The sequence below is a fragment of the Mesocricetus auratus genome, unplaced genomic scaffold (assembly GCF_017639785.1).
Source record: "Mesocricetus auratus isolate SY011 unplaced genomic scaffold, BCM_Maur_2.0 Super-Scaffold_100009, whole genome shotgun sequence".
Classification (NCBI taxonomy): Eukaryota; Metazoa; Chordata; class Mammalia; order Rodentia; family Cricetidae; genus Mesocricetus; species Mesocricetus auratus.
Genome location: NW_024429193.1, coordinates 47,938,892 through 47,959,166, shown reverse-complemented (window position 1 = coordinate 47,959,166; position 20,275 = coordinate 47,938,892). Strand labels below are relative to the sequence as shown.

Genomic DNA, 20,275 nt, shown 5'->3' with positions numbered 1-20,275 from the left:
AGGAAATGCTCGCAGTTCAGATGTATGGTCCTGAAGCGCACAGAGTGGCTAGCTTTCAAGCGTTATCCTGCGGGCTTTCAGAAGGGTTATGCTAAAAACAATCCTTGCTCAGCACTAACTGGAAACACAGGGCCTCAACAGCCACATGGTTTGCATCAGTTCTAAATGGGATCCAAAGGAAACTTCCTGGAGACAGTGGTTGGTGGGTGGTGCCTCTGCTGCAGGGTTTCCCTGGGCTAGACTAGCAGGCTGCAGTCTGTTCCATTGACCTAGGTTAGGAGTGGCAGCGTTTCCTATGTTCAGACTGGTAACACCAGCCCCTGGGTTACTTTCACACACATGTCCCTTCCATGGCCCCTAAGCTCTACTTTTTCTCTGCAGCAGGAGCAGGCCAGCAGGCTGCTGGCCTCACCCTCTGATTCACGTTCATCAGTCATGTGTTGATTTTTTTTTCTTCCTTCCCTTGACAAATACATTCCATCCCAGACTGGTTTCCTAGGAGACCAAGCCTCAAAAACAGAAATAAACTGTGTGGAAACAGAATGCTCCAAAAATTCCATCTTGTAATGTTTAATAATTAGTGAATCCAATTATCAGAGACATCAGTAAGTTTTTATAACTAAAATATGTGGACTTTCCCCCTGTAGATTTTAAACTCGGCTTTGGATCATGCCTTAAAGACAGCAACCATATTGAAAAAAACCACTGACCAAATGATTAAATCCATTGCAGAAGACCTCGCCAAAGCACAGCGATGGAGGTACCAGCCAAAACACTGCTAACACCAGCTAGGGTGACCAAGGGTTAAAATGTCTGGTCTTCTTCTCCAAAGCATTTTACTTAGGGCACAATGTAGGAAGATGGCCTTCTAGAGAAAACACTAAAACTGTAAGAAATGAGCCACATGAAGTGTTTAAATGAAACAAAACAAAAACAAAAAACAAACAGCCCTCTGGCATTTATGTATTTATGTGAAGAAAATAAATCTATGTTCTTCCTAATTCACAATTAAATAAAAACAATAAAACAGATACTTTTATCTATTAGTCTGGAAAGTCTCATAAAACTGGGTCAGTGAGACAGATAGAAAAGACCCTCTCAAACATTACTGCAAGGCGACATGACACCATTCCTCAACTTACAACATTACTGCAAGGCGACATGACACCATTCCTCAACTTACAATGGCTCACCTCCTGGTAAACCCATTATACATACAAAGGATTTTAAGTAAAAAGTGCTTGGAATATGCCACCCTATTTACTGAATATATTGCTCAGTAACATTAAGTAAAATGCTCAACTGTCTCTCCTTGTCCCTGCACAGCTGCCTGGGAGTTACGGGGCTGCTGTTGCCCAGGGGTAGAGGAGTACTGGACTGTCTTATCATTGTCCTGGGGGAAAGATATAAACTCAAATTTGAGGGCTGGGGAGATGGCTCAGCAGGTAAAGGCATTGGGGGTAAAACATGACACCCTGGGACCCATATGGTGGGAGGAGAGAACCAACCCCTGAGAGCTGTCCTCTGACCCCTGTATGCCACACATGCCTGCACATACCCAACCCCTCACAATAAATAAGTGTAACATTAAAAATTCAAATTAGAGAGCCAGGAGGTGGTAGCACACACCTTTAATCCCAGCACTCGGGAGACAGAGGCAGGTGGATCTCTGTGAGTTCAAGGGCAGCCTAGTCTAGAGTTCCAGAACAGGTTCCAAAGCTACAGAGAGAAACCTTGTCTCAAAAAGCCAAAAAAAAAAAAAAAAAAAAAAAAAAGAAAAAGAAAAGAAAAAAAGATCAAATTATAGTTTCAATTGTATGTCTATCAGTTTTACACTGCCAATTAGTTGGGAAAAAATGTAAGTTCAACCATTGCTAAGTTTAGGACTGTATTTACCAAATTCCAAAAAGCAATCCCTCTGCTAGGAGCTTATAAAAAACTCACAGACAGCTCATAGCATGCTACCAAACACATACAAAGGCCACCGATTCACTCGGGGTCCTGAATGAAGACTGGGAGTTGTGGGGTCTTGGGAGAACAACCACATCATTTTGGGCAACACATTAAGTTGTACTTCTGCAAAAAGGTGTGCAGCCCAAGCCAAGCAGGCTTGCTGCCCATCAGTCCTGCTGGATTTCTATTCCTAATGCAAAGGCCACTCCCAGGTGGCCAGAGCTCAGCCCTCCCATGCTGCTGTGTAACTTACAGAGAGATCCGCCGAAAAGCAAAGCGTAAGACTAGCCCAAAAAAAGTGGGTGCGAGGCAGTGTTCTGAGGATAGGAAGTAACCTTGGACACATAAAAATGGTGGGGTTTGTGCCAGATGGTGTCTTTACAGATTTCCTTGAAGGTGAAATTTCTTTGCATCATTTAACAGAAAAGACAGTGCATTTCCCCTACCTTTCCCACAGTAGGTAACGAGGGCTATTCTGCAGACACCAGGAAGAGTAAGATGAGCGCTCCAAGAGTCAGTCGTGGGGTTGAGAATCCCCTGTGACTGCACCTGGGCGGCCTGTGAAGACGCTTTCGGAGACTGACTGTTTAACTGTGGTGGGAGGAACCCCCCTGAATGGATGGCACTCCTGGTGGGCTGGGGTCTCAGGCTGAGGAGTAGGAGCAGTCACCTCAGTGCTTCTTGGTGAGAATAGTGTGACCTGCCGTCAGATGTTCTCTCCCATGGCGGGCTGGAACCGTTTTTTACACCATGGACCAGACTACACCTTCGTTCTAGAACTTGCCTTTGTCAGCACAATCAGAAAAGTAACTGATACGGAAACCAGGCACGGAGAGGTGGGGCTGCTGCTGAGGTGAGCCAGGCGCTGTGGCTGACAGACCTTCGGAACTGGTTTGAGAGAGGAGTGTGGAGGAGTCTGGCGTTGTTGGCTGCCTGAGTGGACAGCTGGTCAGGTGGGTGAGGAAGACTCTTAGGATGCCGAGAGAAACGTGGACGGTGGGAGAAATGTGGACAGCGGGGCACAAGAGGGGGGCGAGGACTCTATTGGGAACTGGCCTAGAGATCTTGTCACATTCTGGTCTAGAGTCTGGTGGCCTTTTTTCTTCCTATGTCCTGAGGACTCGAGTGAGGTAGAATTAAGGAACTACATTGGTTAACTGTCCTACGCTGATTAGACATGTTGATAGTGGACTGAGTGAACAGGGCTGTCTTGTGCCAGACTCCGGTATGTTTGTTCAAGTGTCTTCCAAAACTCCCTGGCCGGAGTCTTCCCATGCCGGTGAAACTCTTAGAAATACTCACAGACACGCCCACAGTTGTCTCCTAAGCAATTCCAAATCCTGTTACATTGACAATCAAGGTAACTGTCACAAGTCCTCCCTTGACAACCTGAAACCCAAAACACACTCTTTTTAAAGTATGACATTCCACTCCTGGTCCCTGAAGTCTCATGTTCATACAATACAAAACACATTTAGGATGTATTCCTGAACATCCCCAAACCAGACTCACCTGAGGAGGAGGAGGCTCAGCTGGAGAAATACCTCCATCAGATTGGCCTGTGGGCACACCTATGGGGCATTTTCTTGATTAATGATTCATGTGGGAGGGCTAAACCCACTGTGGGCAGTGCTACCCCTGGGCAGGTGGCCCTTCATTGTATAAGAAAGCAGGCTGAGCAGGCCACAGGGAGCAAGTCAGTAAGCAGCACGCCTTCACGGTATCTATCTCAGTTCCTGCCGTGACTTCTCTAGAGACTGCAAGCCAAGGGAGCCCTTGCTTCCCCAAGTTTATCACAGCGACAGTGGGCTGAAGTAAGTCCACCAGAGAACACACATGGACATTCTAAAAGCTGAATAGAAAGTATCACCTGCTGGAGCTGCATGGAGGACTTGCCAAAATCATGCAGCCCCGATCCCACGGTTGTTTGTCTTTTATAAACAGCATCTACATCCTGTTTGGCACACTGCTGTTAGCAGGAAGCAGAACTACAGAAGCCAATAGCAAGGTTTGTACATTTGGGGACTTTCCGGTCCTGGAACCATGGTCCAGGTCTTTGATGGACCCCATTCCTCTCTTTTGGGATGATGTTTACTTTACCCCACTGTACACCTGAAGTATGCAACCTGCTTACTTTATGGGGGCTTACAGTTAAAAGAGATTGCTTTAGTCTCAGAGGAGATTCTCAGAGAAGCCCAGTCAACCTAAGCTGACATGGCAAAGTCCCCTCTGCTTCACCATGGAACGACACCGGGGCAGGACTTTGAGGGATGGATTGCATGCATTTTGCTGAGATGAACATGATACCTGGAGGTCCAGGAATGTTCTGGTTTAAAACTATGTTTGAGTGTCAGGTTGACAAAGGACAGGCTTGTGACAGTTAATCTTGTCAACCGACAGGACTTGGAATTGCTTAGGAGTCAACTTCTGGGGATGCCTGGGCATTTCTCAAGTTTAACTGAGGTGGGAAGACCCACCCTGAATGGTACCTGCCATGGGCTGGGTCCTGCACTGGATTAATGGGAGGCGGTGCGTAGGGCATCAGCGTTCATCTCTCTGTTCCTGACTGTGGCTGCAACATGATCAGATGCCTCACGCCCCTACCGGCATACTCCCTCGCCGTGCTTGATAGGCTGGGTGGGTCCTCACAACTTTCAGCAACATACACCCTTCCTTCCGTGAGTTGCTTTAGTTGTTTTGTTGGCAATGAGGGAACACAAATAACTAATACAACAGCAAGAGATGCAGGCATCTAACATTCGTGCAGGCTCCATTTGTGCACTTTTTACAAGGCTTGCGGATTTTCTAGAATGACTCACAAAAACCTTAAGTGAATTGTATGAAATAAAACTGAGTTTGGGAGAAGGAATTTCTATTTCCCCTCCTTTACTGTTCTGTGTGGGTCCCTTGTGTATTTCTTTATTAGTTTGCTTTCTGTTGCTGTGACAAAACATTATGACCCCCAAACAACTTTTGGGTAGGGTGGGTGGATAGTTTATTTGGCTTACACTTCTCAGTCACGGTGTTAGTTAGAGGTTAGTCAGAGCAGTGGCAGAGGCAGGAACTTCAGAGCAACACTGCTCACTGGCTTGCTTTCTTATGCAACCCTGGATGATCTGCCCAGGGGTGACATCACCTACAGAGGGCCAGGCCTTCCTACATCAACCATCACAAAAATGCCCCGCAGACAAGCCCATGGACCAATCTGGAGGTTTCTCAACTGAGGGTCCTCTTTCCAGGTGACTCTAGTTTGTGTCAAGTTGACAAAAACTAGCCAGAGCTATGTTTATGATATGGTTTAATGATCTTTTGAACTCAAGAATATATAAAGTGACAGTCCTAAATAACATTTTAAAGACAAGTCATTAAAACTGCTTATCAGGGCTTGTATTAGTCAGGATTCTCTAGAGGAACAGAACTTAACAAACGGATATACATACATATACTATGTATGTATGTATATGTATATATATCCCATATATATGTGTACACACACACACACACACACACACACACACACACACACACACACACACACACGGTGGATTTATTAGAATGGTTCAAGCTGGGCAAGAACCTAGTAGTTGCTCAGTCCATGAGGCTGGATGTCTCAGCTGGTCTTCGGTATTCACTGGAACCCAGAAGAATACCAGTGAGACCTACAGCAAGCGTCAAAATGCGAGAGTTCCTTTCTTCCATGTCCTTACTATGGGCTGCCAGGAGAAGGTGTGGCTCAGACTTAAGGTGGCTCTTCCCACTTCAAAAGATCCAGACTAAAAGTGGGTCTTCCCACTTCAAATGATTTAATTAAAAAAAACAACAAAAACACAGGTGTACCTAGATGCTTGAGTTTTAGTTAATTTCAGACGCAGTCAAGTTGACAACCAAGAATAGCTTCACAGGGCTTATAAAAATTTGTAAGACTCCCCACAGAATACTGGAGAAGCCTTTGAGTTAATTATATATTTTATTGTTGTTACTATGTGTGTGTATGTGTTGGTGCACCTGTACCACAGCACACACATGGAGGCCAGAGGATGACTCTGTGGAGTTGGTTTTCTCCGTCCACCTTTACACGGGTTCTGGGAATTGAACGCAGGTCATCAGGCTTGCAAGGCAAGTGTCTCAACCCTCTTAACCATCTCACTGGCCTTCAAGTTCCTTCTTTATAGTGACAGAGTGGCAGATTATAGACCACCCCCCCAACCTCCAAACTCCACCATCTAAACATTCAATGATTGGTTTCCCAACACCCAGACTGGCTCTGCAGCTCTGAGAAGGCGTGAACACCTCACTTGAGCTTCTCATACCAACCAAGGCAGCTGCTCTCTGTCTAGCTCAGAGCAGCTGTTTCTAGCTTTGGGCCTAGGTTCAGGGTACCTAGAGACAACGCCGAGGCTGGCCTGAAGGCAACTCTGACTGTGGCTAAGCTTAGTCCAGGCAGACGCACTGCAAGAGGACAGCTAAGACCCATGGCAGCAGCCTGCGAGAGGGAAGGGGGCATAAACGGTGTATTACCAAAACGGGAGGTAACCGGGTGTGATGGGCACACCTGTAATGACAGCGCCCAGGAGGCAGGGGAAGGCAGACGGTGCGTGCTCCAGGCCAGCCTGGTGCACACAGTAAGTTTCAGGCTAGTCAGGACTCTACAACAAGACGTGTTTAAAAAAAGCAGCGTGAGGGTGGCTCTTTTTTTTTTTTTTTTTTAAACCAAGCTCCTATAGTAGACTTCACCAGACCAAACCAGAATGAAGTTACTCGTGCTAGGTGCTAAGCAGTCAAACTGAACTTTAAAACTGGCTAGTTGTAAACAAAACCAGCTAGTTATTTTTTTAAACCAGGGGATTTGCTGTCATTGGTCAGAAGAGGGCTCGTCAGTTTGTGCTAGCATGGCAAAGAAATCTCGGCATGACGCTTTGCAAGGGACACAACTACCAGCTATGACAGGACCAGCCGGCTTTTGTGCCTTGCTTTCTGACTATAAGGCTAACTTGTTCCACTTAGCTTTTCTGTGCATCCAATGTCACCCAATTCATGAAAGCACAAAAGCCAATAAAAAACTTTGATAAAATTATGTTACCTTTTGCAGTGCCATGACTTCCTGGCTCATGCTTTCTGAGACTCTCTGAGCATCACAGCTGGGAGGAGTGTGACAGAGGCTGTTCTAGCCATGTCACCCAGGAAGCAGAGCACACAGCGGGACCTCAGGCCAAGGATCAGCTTCAAAGGCCCAAACTCCCAACAGCCTGTTCCTGACAGGCTGGCCCCACCTCTTAGAGGCTCCTCAGCTTCCCAAATGGCTCCAGTAACTAGGGAAGGAGTATTTAAACCATGGCCTACAGGAACACTTCAAACTGAGCTCAGGCTAGATGCTACCAAGTTGGCCCCAGTGGCAGCACAGGCCACCCGGATCCACACACTCTTAAGCTCTGAGCCATCTCTCTAGCCCCATCCTCTATTTTCAACAGAGAGGGATTGAAGAGAAAAGTAGCATTACATGGACTGAACAGGTTATACTTAGGAACATATAGGTATATACATACATGCATACAATAACAATTAGTGAAAAAAGAAGCCATGCATTTGAAGGAGAGCAGGGAGCGTTTGGAGGGAAGGAAGAAAATGTTATAATTTTTATTATAATCTCAAAAAAATTAGATCCTTATAAAATCACTGAAACATCCAGATACAGAAAAGAGGGATTAACACTGGGTGTATCCATGAGCAAGAGGGCGGGGGAAGCAGGCAACAAGGCACTAACACTGGGGTAACTGCTCCAGACAACTGGCTGCACTAGCTGCAGAGACGGCCCCGCCTCCTCCCCGCCCTCCTAAATGTGACAAACGACGCCTAGGCATGACAGACCTCCACTCAGGGTCTGTAGAGCTTTTCCTCTCAGTGGTATGGTGGGGGAGGTAAGGCACAACATTGTCCACTGCCAGGAGCCAATACTGAGCAAACACATTTCCAGACGGATGAGATCAACTGCAGAAAGTCAAAATGGTCCAGAAGAAACTGAGTGAACTTGTAATCCTAGAGTGAAATTCTGGAGCCAAAAGAAGTTATGAATGTCTGCCTGACGATTGCAATGGCTATTCTTGATTGTCAACTTGACTATATCTGGAATTCCCGAAAACCCAGAAACTGCTGGGCACACCTGTGAGGGATTTTTGCTTAATTAAGTCATTTGAGGTGGGAACACCACTTTTTTTTTTTTTTTTTTTTTTTACGAGACAGGGTTTCTCTGTGTTGTTTTGGAGGCTGTCGGTCCAGCCCAGGGGAACACCCACCTCTAACCTGGATCTTTGAGGTGGGAACACCCACCTCTAATCTGGGCTGCACAGTCAGCTGGCAGCCTACATAAAGGACAAGGAAGAGGAAGCCTTGCTCTTGCCCTTGCTAGCAAGTGCATTCCCTCACAGGCACCAGAGCCTGCTTCTTCAGGATTCTGGAATATACTGAAGACCAGCTGAGGCATTCAGCCTCGGGACTGAACAACTAGTGGACTGCTGGTCCTTCCATTTATAGGCAGCCATTGTTGGATCAGCTGGACAAGAGAGAGGAGGAGGGAGGGAGGGAGGGAGGAAGGGAGAGAGGGAGAGAGAGAGAAAGAGACAGAGGGAGACAGAGATGGAGAGACAGAGAGAGATAGAGACAGAGAGAGATAGAGACAGAGAGAGGGGAAGAGAGAGATCCGGTCTATGAATTCTGTTCTTTAGAGAACCCTGACTACCACAACTGTAAGTGGTGCTGGGATGTAGCTCAGTGTGGAGTACCTGCTTAACATGGGTGAGACCCCGTGTCAGTCCCCAGCACTGGAAGAAAACAACAAAAGCAACTAACAGTCTAAACACACACACACACACACACACACACACACACACACACACACACACACACACACACACACACACACACGCTGTGCCACCGGTAGCAATTTCCATTATAGAAATAGTTATACAAATAGTGCAACATTACTTGTAAAAACAAACGTCTGAACAGGAGCAATTCAAAGTTGGACTGCTCTATGGTCAAGCAGAGATCTGCAATGGTGCACCCTTACCCAACACACACCTGCAGACCCATCTGTATCACCAAGTCTCACACAGCCTCACACTGGTTTTGAAAATCACTAGATACTGAACTGATGGGAACTTACATGCTCTTTTTCTTCTTTCTGGCTCCAATTCACAGTCAAAAGGAAATAAAAACTCAGGAAATTTTGATAACTATATATTTATTTTCTTAGAATATTCATGATTATTTTTTGTTTTTAACTTGAGCAGACATGATCACAAACATAAAACTGTGCTCTTTAGAAGTATCTTGCAGGTAATATACACAGTGAAATCATATTAATAATTGGGATTATTTTATACATAAAATTTTTGACTTTCAGTTTTAAGAAACTGCACTTATAAGAAATAATTCTATCATACATACATTTACAGTTTTTACTTTTATAATCTCTTCCTCAAAATCATTTTGCCCCCAAACACTGTATTTCAGCGTAAGGAATCCAGTGAGTAATTAGTATTTATATAGGTGGCTGTAAAAACCACCCATGTCTCTAACAGATTCTGCTCCAGAGGTGAAACCCCTGATTAGGAAGCACTTTAATGTCATATCTTGGTCAGAGCAGCAACAGTATTTAAATTACTAGAAATGGCAAATCCAATGAGCCCACAGTCCCTTAAGCACATTACTCCATAAAGTATTTACACTAAGTTATGACAGCAACAGCTTCTGTTTTAGCTGACCGTATTAACAAAAACCTCCAAACAATAAAAAAACTACTCTTCCTTAAGAAAGGAAACTTTATCCTTTGACTTATTCAGCATCTTTACATCATCCAGCAGCTTTCTGGGTGTTAAAATATGTGTGGAACCTGGTGGAAGAAATTATAAATTTTCAGAATTAAAAAAATGTCTTTGGCTTAAAACCTTGTCCTTCATATACACAATGTTTGGTGCACGGGAACAACACTTGTACAGCATTGCTACAAAAGTCACATCGAACCTTGTCACTAAGCATGCTCAATAACTCTTTAGAAACACTGACTTCGCTGACTTATGCTACAGACTGGCATGCAGTAGAGAGAACAACGGGAATTTTCCCTGTCCTCGTAACAGAACCGCATTGGTGACATGGCAAGCAGAGAATCTCTAAGCAGTGCTGTGACTCAAAGCCTGTCACACAGCTCATGCAGCTCTCTAGGTTAGGAAACTTTACCTACCAGTGGCTTCACTGGAAAAAATTCCAATTTACTTTACTCTATGCGTGCACCTGTGCAGACACATACGTGCCATGGCACATGCATGAAGGCCAGAGGATGCCTCTACGGAGAGTGTTCTCCCCTGCTACCATGGGCACCGGGACTGGAGGCTGTCAGACTGGCTTGGCAAGCATTTTTTACCCACTGAGCCATCTTGCTAGCCCAAAGTCAGGTCTCAGAAATGTTAGATACATGCACATGAAAACAAACACTACTGAAGTAAAACTGTCTTAATATGTCACAAAAGCATCCAACGAGCATAGCAGATAATGTCAGAAGACGTAGTTCTAAAGGAGCAAGCTCAAGCCCTTAAAAGAATCAGAATATTTTAAAATAAAATTATCAAAACACTGACTAGGAAAAAAAACCTGAAATTTTACAAAATATGTTTCATGATTAATTCTTTTTCTGCACACAATAACACAGTTTGCCTTGAACATTTAAGAAACAAAGAAGATGAAAGTCTTACCAATAATAACCTCACAGGATTTATGTGCCTGAGAAACTTCATAAGCACAACGCATCTCAGAGTATGTAATTCCTCCAATTACAAAAATAATCAATCTCGATCCATTCTTCCGGTCCAGCTCTAAATAGTTAGTTCTGGGTTTCTGGCGAGCACTACAAAGTAAAAAATAAAACAAACATGTTATAAGCATTCCTAAAGTCACGATGTTTGTAGACTCTATCAAACTCCCTTTTGGAAACATCTGCCTTGATCTTAATGACTTATGTGATCATGGTACAATTTCACCACAGTTAGACAAAGGCAGCGCAGCCCCACCTCAGATTCCAATTTGAGTAAATCACTTACAGGTTTATTTGGGAGGATGAGACAGTAGGACAAAGAGTTTAAGTCTGGCCTAGGTGATGGACGGATAGATATAGATACATAAAACCTTATGTCCCAAAACTAAAATAAAACCCCTCAAGTCTAATTCAGCATTTTTAGTTATAAAGCTAATGTTATTTAAATGTTTAAAATATTTTTTATTTTCATTTTGTGTGTATGTAAGTCTGTGCACCACGTGTATGCAGTGCCCATGGAGGCCAGAGAAGAGCGCTGGATCCCACGGAACTGGAGCTACTGACAGCTGTGAGCCAGCATGTGGGTACTGGGAATTGAACCTGGATCCTCTGGAAGATCAGTCAGTGCTCTTAATCTCTGAGCCATCCTTCCAGCCCCCCCCTTTTTTATATCAACCCTGAAGAGTCTACTTGTTGAAACTTTTAGGAAATCAGGGGTAGAGTCTTCCAAGAGTGAGATCTCAGGACAGGAAGGGAAAGAGGACAGGAGCTGACTAGGACCTAGCATGGTACTGGGACAGCCACTGCTGGGGTGCCACAACAGAATGATGACCAAAACCTGTCTGAACCCAAGCAAGGACACCATCACATCTGTCAGAAACTGAACAGGAACGTCCAAGAAGTGAGGAATAAGAAAACAAAACAAATCCCCGAGGATATGCTGTGTAGGCTCTGCTAGCTAACTGTCAACTACTTACATGCAGGGAGACTCAAGACCATCTGGGAAAAGATGGGAAGGAAAAGAGCGAGCCTGAGAGCTGGCCACGTTAGACTGTACTCCTTAGTACTCAGTGATCAGCTGCGGATGGAAGGGACATGCCTGAAGCAATGACAATGTCTGCTCAGACAAGAGCTGATCGCTAAACTGCTCAGACAGAAACAACTGCTAAGCCAAGCTGAAAAATAAACTCAAAAGCATTACATGACTCTACACAACGAGAAAGAAAAAGTCTACACTAAGTCTACACAAATTATACCAGCAGGGGCTGGACGAGATGGCTCTGAGAGTATTACTCTTGCAGAGGACTTGAGATCGGTCTGCAACTGCCTGTGACTCCAGCTCCAGGGGATCCCACATCTCTGGGCTGTGTGGACACCTGCACACACTACTCCAACGTACACATCATTAAAAATAAATCTCAAATTCACCACAACTCAAGAGTCACTCTACTACATTAGCTAAGAGGCCTATTTTCAACGAAATGGTCGATATAAGTGAGTTTAGTAAGAGTGGAGAGTGGACTGAGCAAAGCCTTCAACATAGATCATACCTGCGTCATATGTGTATCTGAATGTAAGATTTTAAAATGTCAAGTTAACCAATGCAGCCTCAGCAGAAATGAAGAGAGCTGACAGTGAGATGATGCGCTTGCCTAGCCCTAGGTTTTACCCTCAGCACCACAGACCAACAAAACAAAAGCCAGGAATAGAAACTACAAAGAACCAGCAGCAAATGCAGACGTGCGCACACAAGGAAACATGGTCAGCAGATGCACTGGAGAGTTTACAGGTACGAGACAGCTGAAGAACAAAGACAGGGAAAGCAGAGTTCCAGCGACTCCAGGACAACCCACACCCTCAGATTTCAGGAGAGAGGATCAGGAAACAATTCAAAAACACAATACCGAAACCCCCCCAGATCTGATGAACATGAAAGAAATACAGCAAACCCCCGGTAAAATAAACAAGAGAGAACCGCATGTTGACATACCATAGCTAAACTGACAGAAGCCACATATTAAGAGAAGACCTTACATGGGTCATGGGATGGCTCCTTGGGAAAAGGGGTTTGCCTGCTACCAAGCCTGGTGGCCCGAGTTCAATTCTCAGGGCCCACATGGTGGAGGGAGAGGACACTCTCCTGTAAGTTGTCTTCTGACCTCTGTACATGTGCTGTGCCATTTGTGCAGTCATACACAGAATTAAAACAAAACCCACAAGGCACAATTCAATATATTACACAGGGTAGAAATATAGTCAGAAAAAAGTATACACACATGGGTAAATGATTAAACCCAGACAGTTGAGAAAAATCGGAGAATAAATCAGAGCAAAAATCAGAAGGGAGGTAGGAAGGGAGCTATGCTATATAAGGAAAAAGATGTGTGGGGGGGGTGAGTTTTATGAGAATATTCTGTATTATGAAGTATACTTTCCTGAATTCATTTCATTAGGTTATAGTTGAAGAAAAACTACCTTTTCCATTACTATGTGCTTCAAAGAGAACACCTGTGTGACATTTTCAATTATTGGTGTCTAGTATCCTAGCACAACATTTTAGTGACTTTGTTTATAGTTTACCTCACAGCTCCAGAGCCGTTCCACACTGCCGGGCACCGGGAACAGTATGGCCATTCTTTGGAATCTAATCTATTATCAATGGCATCCTAGGGAAGAAAACCATTAACACCATCAAGCAAATGTAGTAGCAGAGATCCGTTTTGTATGCAGTTCTAATAAACACTAAAGATGCATAGCCCTTCTTTATACCCATGAATCTTACTTGCAGTAAAAATCCATATGCTGGGGCCAGAGAGATGGCTTAGTGGCTAAGTGCACTTACTGCTCTTCTGGAGAACTGAAACTCAGTTCCCAGTACCCACATTAGACAGCTTACACTGCCTGTAACTCTAGCTCCAGGGGATTCAACATCTCTGGCTTCAATGGGCACCTGTACTCGTGCACATACCCAAACATATACACGCATAATTAAATGAATGAAAATACATTTAAAAATGAATGTACTAATTTACTCACATATTAAACCAACACGTACTTCAGATCTGCCTTTCTTTATTGGAGGGTCTGCAATGGTATGAGAACCTTTCAGCTCTAGGGATGCTAGAGGTCTCTAAATGGCACCCAGGCCACTGTCCTTCATAGCAGTGCCTCTGAAACAGAATGCACATATCTAACCCCGAGACACTGAAGAAAATCCAAGGATTGTGTAATGTTTTCCTGTTCATTGGTTTAAAAAAAAACAAAAAAACCCAAAAACTCCCCCTTTTCTCAGTGCTACATTTTATGACATACTTATGTATATGTTTATATGATATAAATAGATTATGAATGCTTTATTAATACAGTAATATATACTTGGCCAATCAAGTTGGTGCTCATATTTTAAATTTACTGTGGCTACACTTATTAGATAGTCAGTACATTTGCTTTACAGGTGATAGCATAAAGGCACTGAAAAGAGGACCCAGGAGGACAGGACAGTGCAAGAGGATTTTAATAAGACTGCTGAGAGGAAGACACCATGTTTGAAGTTAGGAGAAATCCCAAAAGCCTAGGACAGTCACACACCCAATGTGTAGTTTCTGGATTTAGCATGAAAAAACCTTGTTAAGAGTTTGAACAAGCTTATTTTCATTTCAAAAATAACCAGTTAAGAAAAACTACTTCTGCATGCTCATTGCTGGGTGGGAGGAGCTCACACTGCAGAAGACAAAGTCTAACTGCTTTATGTTTTTCAGATTCATTTACAACTGATGTAAAATTAGTTTTGAAAAGAAGAAAAATAGTAAGAGCATTAGTACCAAAAGGAAAGTAGAATCAGAGCTATACTTAGTCAAAGGAAAGCTGAAAAAATGTTTTTTGTTGAGTTCCTAAGGCAATTTTAAAATTAATATTTATAATTCCTATAAATCAATATTATTTTCTAAGAGCAAGCAGCACTAAAAGTATATTTACCTGATGACTCTAACAATAAACTATAGTGAGATGTACAGTTTAATCACATACTTTTTGTTTAACCTTATTTTTTTTTTGGACAGGATTTCTCTGTGTAACAGCCCTGGCTGTCCTGGAACTTGCTCTGTAGACCTGGCTGGTCTCAAACTCAGAGATCCCCCTGCCTCTGCCTCCCGAGTGCTGAGATTAAAGGCATGCACCTCTATCACCAGACTTAACTTTTTACTAAGACATATACAAATGTCATTGTATTCAAGTGTCTTTCAAATTAATTTATGTTACATAGTTATTTAAAAGAATAGCAATGGGCCGGGTGTTGGTGGCGCACGCCTTTAATCCCAGCACTTGGGAGGCAGAGGCAGGCGGATCTCTGTGAGTTCAAGGCCAGCCTGGTCTACCAAGGGAGTTCCAGGACAGCCTCCAAGACAATACAGAGAAACCCTGTCTCGAAAAACCAGAAAAAAAAAAAAAAAGAATAGCAATGGTTCCCCTGAAGTAAGTGCATACTCATATCTATCTATCTATCTATCTATCTATCTATCTATCTATCTATCTATCTATCTGACTGACTGAGATCATTAAGACTTTCCACTGAATAAAGCTTTCTTTTGTGGTCCCTGCAAGCTTGTGCATGTGAGCTGTGCTTGCACTGAGAGACAACAAAGAGGAAGGCAGACAGAAACGGTGCTCACAGTTACTGGGGGGCTGTGATTTTACCTCCATGATGTCTTTGATAAAGGGTGTCCACCGGGAGAGCTGGAAGGTCTCTTCTGCAGAGCGGTCTTTTCTCACCGGCTTGGCTTGTTGGGACTAACAAAATTAAAGAGGCAAATCATTTCATTCAGTAGCATAACTTACATTTCCTAACAAAGGTTAATTGCCAGAAAATTTGCATTGCATTAGCTTTAACAGCAAAACTGCCTACTTTAAAAAGAGAGAGAGAAATCACAACAGGTTGGCACACGCTGGGTCACTGAACAGTATTTGTACCTTGGCACTAAATTTGTAAGTGTCAGAAAGTGTGAATTTACATAAAAGTCTTATAAAACTTGGTGGCAAAGAGTGGGGTTTTAAATAGAGTTAAAATTTTACTTTGAACCTCATTTTTATTTGTTTATTCATTATTTATTTATAGTATTGGAAATTGAACCAAGAACCTCAAACATACTAGGTGAGTGTTATACCATAAACTATATACCCAACCTGAGAATGTAATTCTTTTTTGTGCTGTATAAAGGGTTGGATATAAAATTTAACCATTGGTACAAATGAATCAATAAAGAGAAAGGTATAAGTAGTAAATTATAATAGAAGCTGAAAACACAAATTCCGTAGAAAATGCTATTTATTCAGATTATCTATGAAAACAAAATATTAGGGGTGGGTATGTAGCTCAGGTGGTAAGAGTGCTTGCCTAGTAGTTCCCATCACACATACACTAGGGCAGGGACGCATCACTGTAACCTATCACTTGAAAAGACAGGAGTTTAAGGTTACCCTGGACTACAGGAGACCTAGCTTCAGAAAGTGAAAATAAAAACAAAACAAAAACCCTAATTGTCTACTTAATAATCAAATTCTTGAAGATGAAGTCAAGAATATCTATAAGATTCCCATAAACAAAAGTAGTTAATACAAGTACCTCATGGTGCAAAGGCAGCGATTGTGACTCCAAAAGTAGCTAATGTATGCACACACCAGAAACAGATACACACACGCACACACACACACACACACACACACACACACACACACACACTTCCTTACTGGTGGAACAATGGGGACACCAAGGTGACTCCAGTTACGAATCATGTCACTGTCATCTTCTATCTTTACATTGTGGATCAGTCTGTCCAAATTTTCTTCAGTCGTTCCTTAAGGAAGTAAAAACAGGAATGCACAGTCAGATAACTGTTACTGTAGCTAATTCTAGGTTTGAAGTAATTAATATTAGGACTAAAGCTTAAAAAAAGCAAACATATTCCCTCTAGTTTTCTCTCAGGTTCCTATTTTCTTTGTATTCATCTTAACTAGCATTTACTTTTGGGTTTTCTGACTCCCTTACAGTGAGTAACAAGCTATTAAAATTATTAAAATGTCACTTGGGACTGGGGAGATGGCTCAGTAGGTAAAGGTGACTGACAATCTGGGTTTAGTTCCTGGAACCCACATGGTGGAAGGAGAAAACGGAACCTCAAAATGTATCCAAACTGCAAGACCATGTAGATACCATGTGGGTGCTAGTCAATGTTGGTGGGTGCTAAAATCTGGACATAAAGTGACCTCTAGTCACAGGCCATGACATGTACATTCTTCACCACACACATAAATAATATGTAGTAACTAAATGTAAAAAGTATTAGAGTTAATACTTTAATACAGTCACAGAAATGAGTAAGCTTTCTATTACCATTAATACCGAAGATATAGAGCAGGACCGCTCGTATTTTGTCGCAGTTATCATGGTTTTTGTTGAGCAGCACTGGGAGGAGCACCAGCATGGAGTCCTTCACCCGCTGCCCTTCTGCATCTGTTCCAAGTGCCAGGTCCTTAATGACAGTAAAATGCAATCCAAACTTACTTTTCTGGTAAAAAGTATTTATTAGTAAATTGTCAAATTTTGTGGAACACTGGTATTCCCCAGGAAATGTGTTAGCTGCAAACTATTCATTGCACAAAATACAAAAAGTCATCAAGCAAATGCAAGGGAAAGAAAGTCATGCAAACCAGAGCAAGCCATTGTGGTAGCCACTACAAACTAGGGTATGCGCACTTCTGACGTGCTCAACCTGGCTAGGATACACTCTGGGTGCAAACAATGGATTTCTGAGTACTCGTGAAAGAACAGAAAATATCTCATCAACAGTTTTTATATTAACGACATGGTGGAACAATAGTGTGAATATATTGGATTGGGTCAAATTTATTACCAAAATTAATTGCACTGTTTACCTCTGTAATGAGGCTACCAGAATAGTTAATAGTGCATGCAACTTGCATTCAATTTCTCTTAGTGTGATACTCTAAACAGTTTAGGAACTACGTGTGTGTGTGTGTGTGTGTGTGTGTGTGTGTGTGTGTGTGTACAAAAAATGCTGTGTAGAGTTCTGCAGGACAGCGCTCTTGCACTGCACCCAGAGAAAGCCTTGAAAAGATGCTTCAATAACTTAAAGCACTGCACAACCCACAAAAGACCACAAAGTAGGAGGGCCGAGCTGTCAGTGTTGGCGGGTCTACAGTTTGGATCTGGAATGACCGACCCCAAAGGGTCATGTGATAAGGTTTTGTCCTCTGGTGCTTTTGAGAGGGAGAGGAAACTAAGAGGAGGAGTCAGAGGATGTCTTCTGGTCTTTGGGTTGTGCTTGTGAAGGGGACAGTGGAAATGCTGTCCTTTCTCGGCTTCCTCTACCAGACACCCCTGTTATGATGTGCCAGCTCTAAAAGCAGTGAAGCTAATTGATCATAAAACTAAATCTTGAGTATTCTCAACCAAGTATGCCCCAGCACCAAAAACAAACACAACCAACCAAAACTGTGTGCCAAAACAAGCCTTTTCTCATTTTAAGCTTATTGTTGCAGGCATTTGTTATAGAAACACAAAGCAGAGGAAGGAAGCCTAGGCCAGTCCCCTTCTTAGAAACTCTGACTGTGTGGAGCTCAACCGCTGTCCTGAGCAAAACAGTTACACGCTGGCTTACAAGTCGTTCTGGAGTCTACTGCACAGGTGGGTGTTTCTGGCTCTGTACATACCTGCTCAGTTTTGCAGAGCTTCTCAATATTCAGCTTAAACTTATTCATGCAATCTTCAGCTAAGTTAAGATGAACGACTTGCTGGAAAACAGGAAAGTGATTATTTACAGCATTTTAATTACTTTTTGTGTAACTGATAATATTTAGCTTTAAAAAAAATTATGTCTATGGTGTAAGCCTGCACGTACGTCTGTGTGCCAGTAGTGCGTGTGCCTGGTGCCCAGAGGCCAGAAAAGGGCACCAGATCTGGTGGAACCGGAGTTACAAACAAGTGTGAGCCCCCATGCGGACACTGGGATCTGAACCTGGATCCTCTGGAAGAACAGCCAGTGCTCTCAACTCTGAGTCTTCTCTCTGGCTCAATGTTAAAGTTTTATGATGGGTTTAAGTGCCAGAAAGCAACACACAATAAAGAGGAATGTCTCAAGACAGGATCTGAGCACCAGTGTAACAAAGGGGTCATCAACAGACAGCAAAACAGAGCAGTCTGAATCTGTGTGGACCTGAAGAGTAACAAAAATTTGGATAAGGAAAAAAATCAACTCCCAAAGAAGAACAACAGAAGGTTTCTTTTATATTACTGGTTCTTAACTGGGATACAACATTATACAAATGTGAGAAGGTAGTTATTTCTAGGAAAGGCTGGGCTAGGCTGTGACTGTGGCTCACACCTACACCACCATCAACTTCAGGGATGAGGTCAGAGGACTGACACCGTCTGACACAGGCCTGGGTCAGAGTGACTTCTAGTTCAGTGTGTGTTAGACTGAGACTTAACTCAGCCCTACCAAAGATGGACAGACTGGTGGATAAATGGACGGATGGCTGGAAGGAAAGAGCGAGGGGTGGAGGGAAAAGGATGGAAAAAAGTGATTTATGTAGAGTTAAATGATTTTAAATCTAATTTGTAACAATTAATTTAAGGAAATGTATGGATTGGTGCCTAGCACTGGAAACAAAACAGCCACTAGATAATGTCACACTGAATTTTTCTGTGAGGCTAAGAAATATTATTCTATTTAGCTGTTTAAGACAAAAGTTTTAAAAATACACATGGTGTGGATAGAAAAGTCAGTGGCTAGTTTGGTTAGTTTGGTCACTTCTCAGATCTACAGTAATGGTTGGGAAGACACCTGCCAGCAACTATTCCAGGAACACTGCTAACCCTGACCTCAGGAGCAGGCACGTGCACAGTAAAGGTCACTGCTTACCTTCGTCATCTGCTTACGAAAATGGGGCATCTTCTTCATCAGCTGGGTGAGAGCACTAAGTGACGTCTAGGAGAAACAAACACAACAAAAGAAAAAACGTTAGCAAACCCATGATTCAGTAATTCCCCATTACAGCTTCCAATCCAGAACTTCTAAGTCCTAATAAACCCAGCTAATTTAATAAGTGTGCTAAGTTTTGAGAGAACATGAGGGGTTTCTGACTCCATCACACTCTTCCCTGTGGACAGTTCAAACAGTACCTCCTGGGCAACGGACAACCAGGGAGATGGAGAAAGCAGAGCGGGTGGTCACTGAGCTCAGCCTGCTGTCCCCCAGGGATGTTTACTTCAGGGCTACCTAGGTAGGTTTCAGAAGCTCAGAGTCACAGAGAGAAAGGAACTAGTTAGAACATAAGATAAACACATGTGCAGTGGTTGTCCTTAGCCCCCTACTCTGCAGTCAAAGGCCTGGCAGAGAAAACTAACTAGGTTGCTAAGCACGGATAGAGATTTCAGAAGAGTCTCAGTGTTAGATGTGGTAGATGAAACAAAAAGATTTAAGCAAACACTCCAGACACTAGATC

At 43.1% G+C, this 20,275-nt stretch overlaps 2 protein-coding genes and 1 long non-coding RNA gene across 7 annotated transcripts in view; 2 read left to right on the top strand and 1 right to left on the bottom strand.

Moving 5' to 3' along the window:
- The window catches only part of Aknad1 (AKNA domain containing 1), a 38,005-nt gene extending 37,022 nt beyond the window's left edge, over window positions 1-983 (top strand). For 2 of the 3 annotated variants that reach the window (XM_040752031.1, XM_005076685.4), the window contains exon 12: window positions 648-983. In XM_040752031.1, coding sequence (XP_040607965.1) covers window positions 648-782 — 135 coding nt within the window. In that variant the 3' untranslated portion in view covers window positions 783-983. Of the gene's footprint in view, window positions 1-381; window positions 567-647 lie in introns of those variants that run through there. The other variant, XM_021230985.2, reaches the window with a different exon arrangement.
- A 1,782-nt stretch (window positions 984-2,765) lies between these two features.
- The window catches only part of LOC121142354, a 36,900-nt gene continuing 19,390 nt past the window's right edge, over window positions 2,766-20,275 (top strand). Inside the window, exons 1-2 of one of the 2 annotated variants that reach the window (XR_005879353.1) lie at window positions 2,766-2,906; window positions 18,311-18,455. This is a non-coding gene — a long non-coding RNA (uncharacterized LOC121142354). Of the gene's footprint in view, window positions 2,907-15,817; window positions 15,903-18,310; window positions 18,456-20,275 lie in introns of those variants that run through there. The other variant, XR_005879354.1, reaches the window with a different exon arrangement.
- Window positions 9,174-20,275, bottom strand: part of Stxbp3 (syntaxin binding protein 3) — a 44,583-nt gene continuing 33,481 nt past the window's right edge. The window contains exons 12-19 of one of the 2 annotated variants that reach the window (XM_021230986.2): window positions 19,693-19,758; window positions 18,482-18,562; window positions 17,142-17,280; window positions 16,499-16,605; window positions 15,449-15,541; window positions 13,337-13,422; window positions 10,698-10,849; window positions 9,174-9,841 (exon numbers count right to left, since the gene is read on the bottom strand). In XM_021230986.2, coding sequence (XP_021086645.1) covers window positions 9,747-9,841; window positions 10,698-10,849; window positions 13,337-13,422; window positions 15,449-15,541; window positions 16,499-16,605; window positions 17,142-17,280; window positions 18,482-18,562; window positions 19,693-19,758 — 819 coding nt within the window. In that variant the 3' untranslated portion in view covers window positions 9,174-9,746. Of the gene's footprint in view, window positions 9,842-10,697; window positions 10,850-13,336; window positions 13,423-13,792; window positions 13,927-15,448; window positions 15,542-16,498; window positions 16,606-17,141; window positions 17,281-18,481; window positions 18,563-19,692; window positions 19,759-20,275 lie in introns of those variants that run through there. The other variant, XM_040752030.1, reaches the window with a different exon arrangement.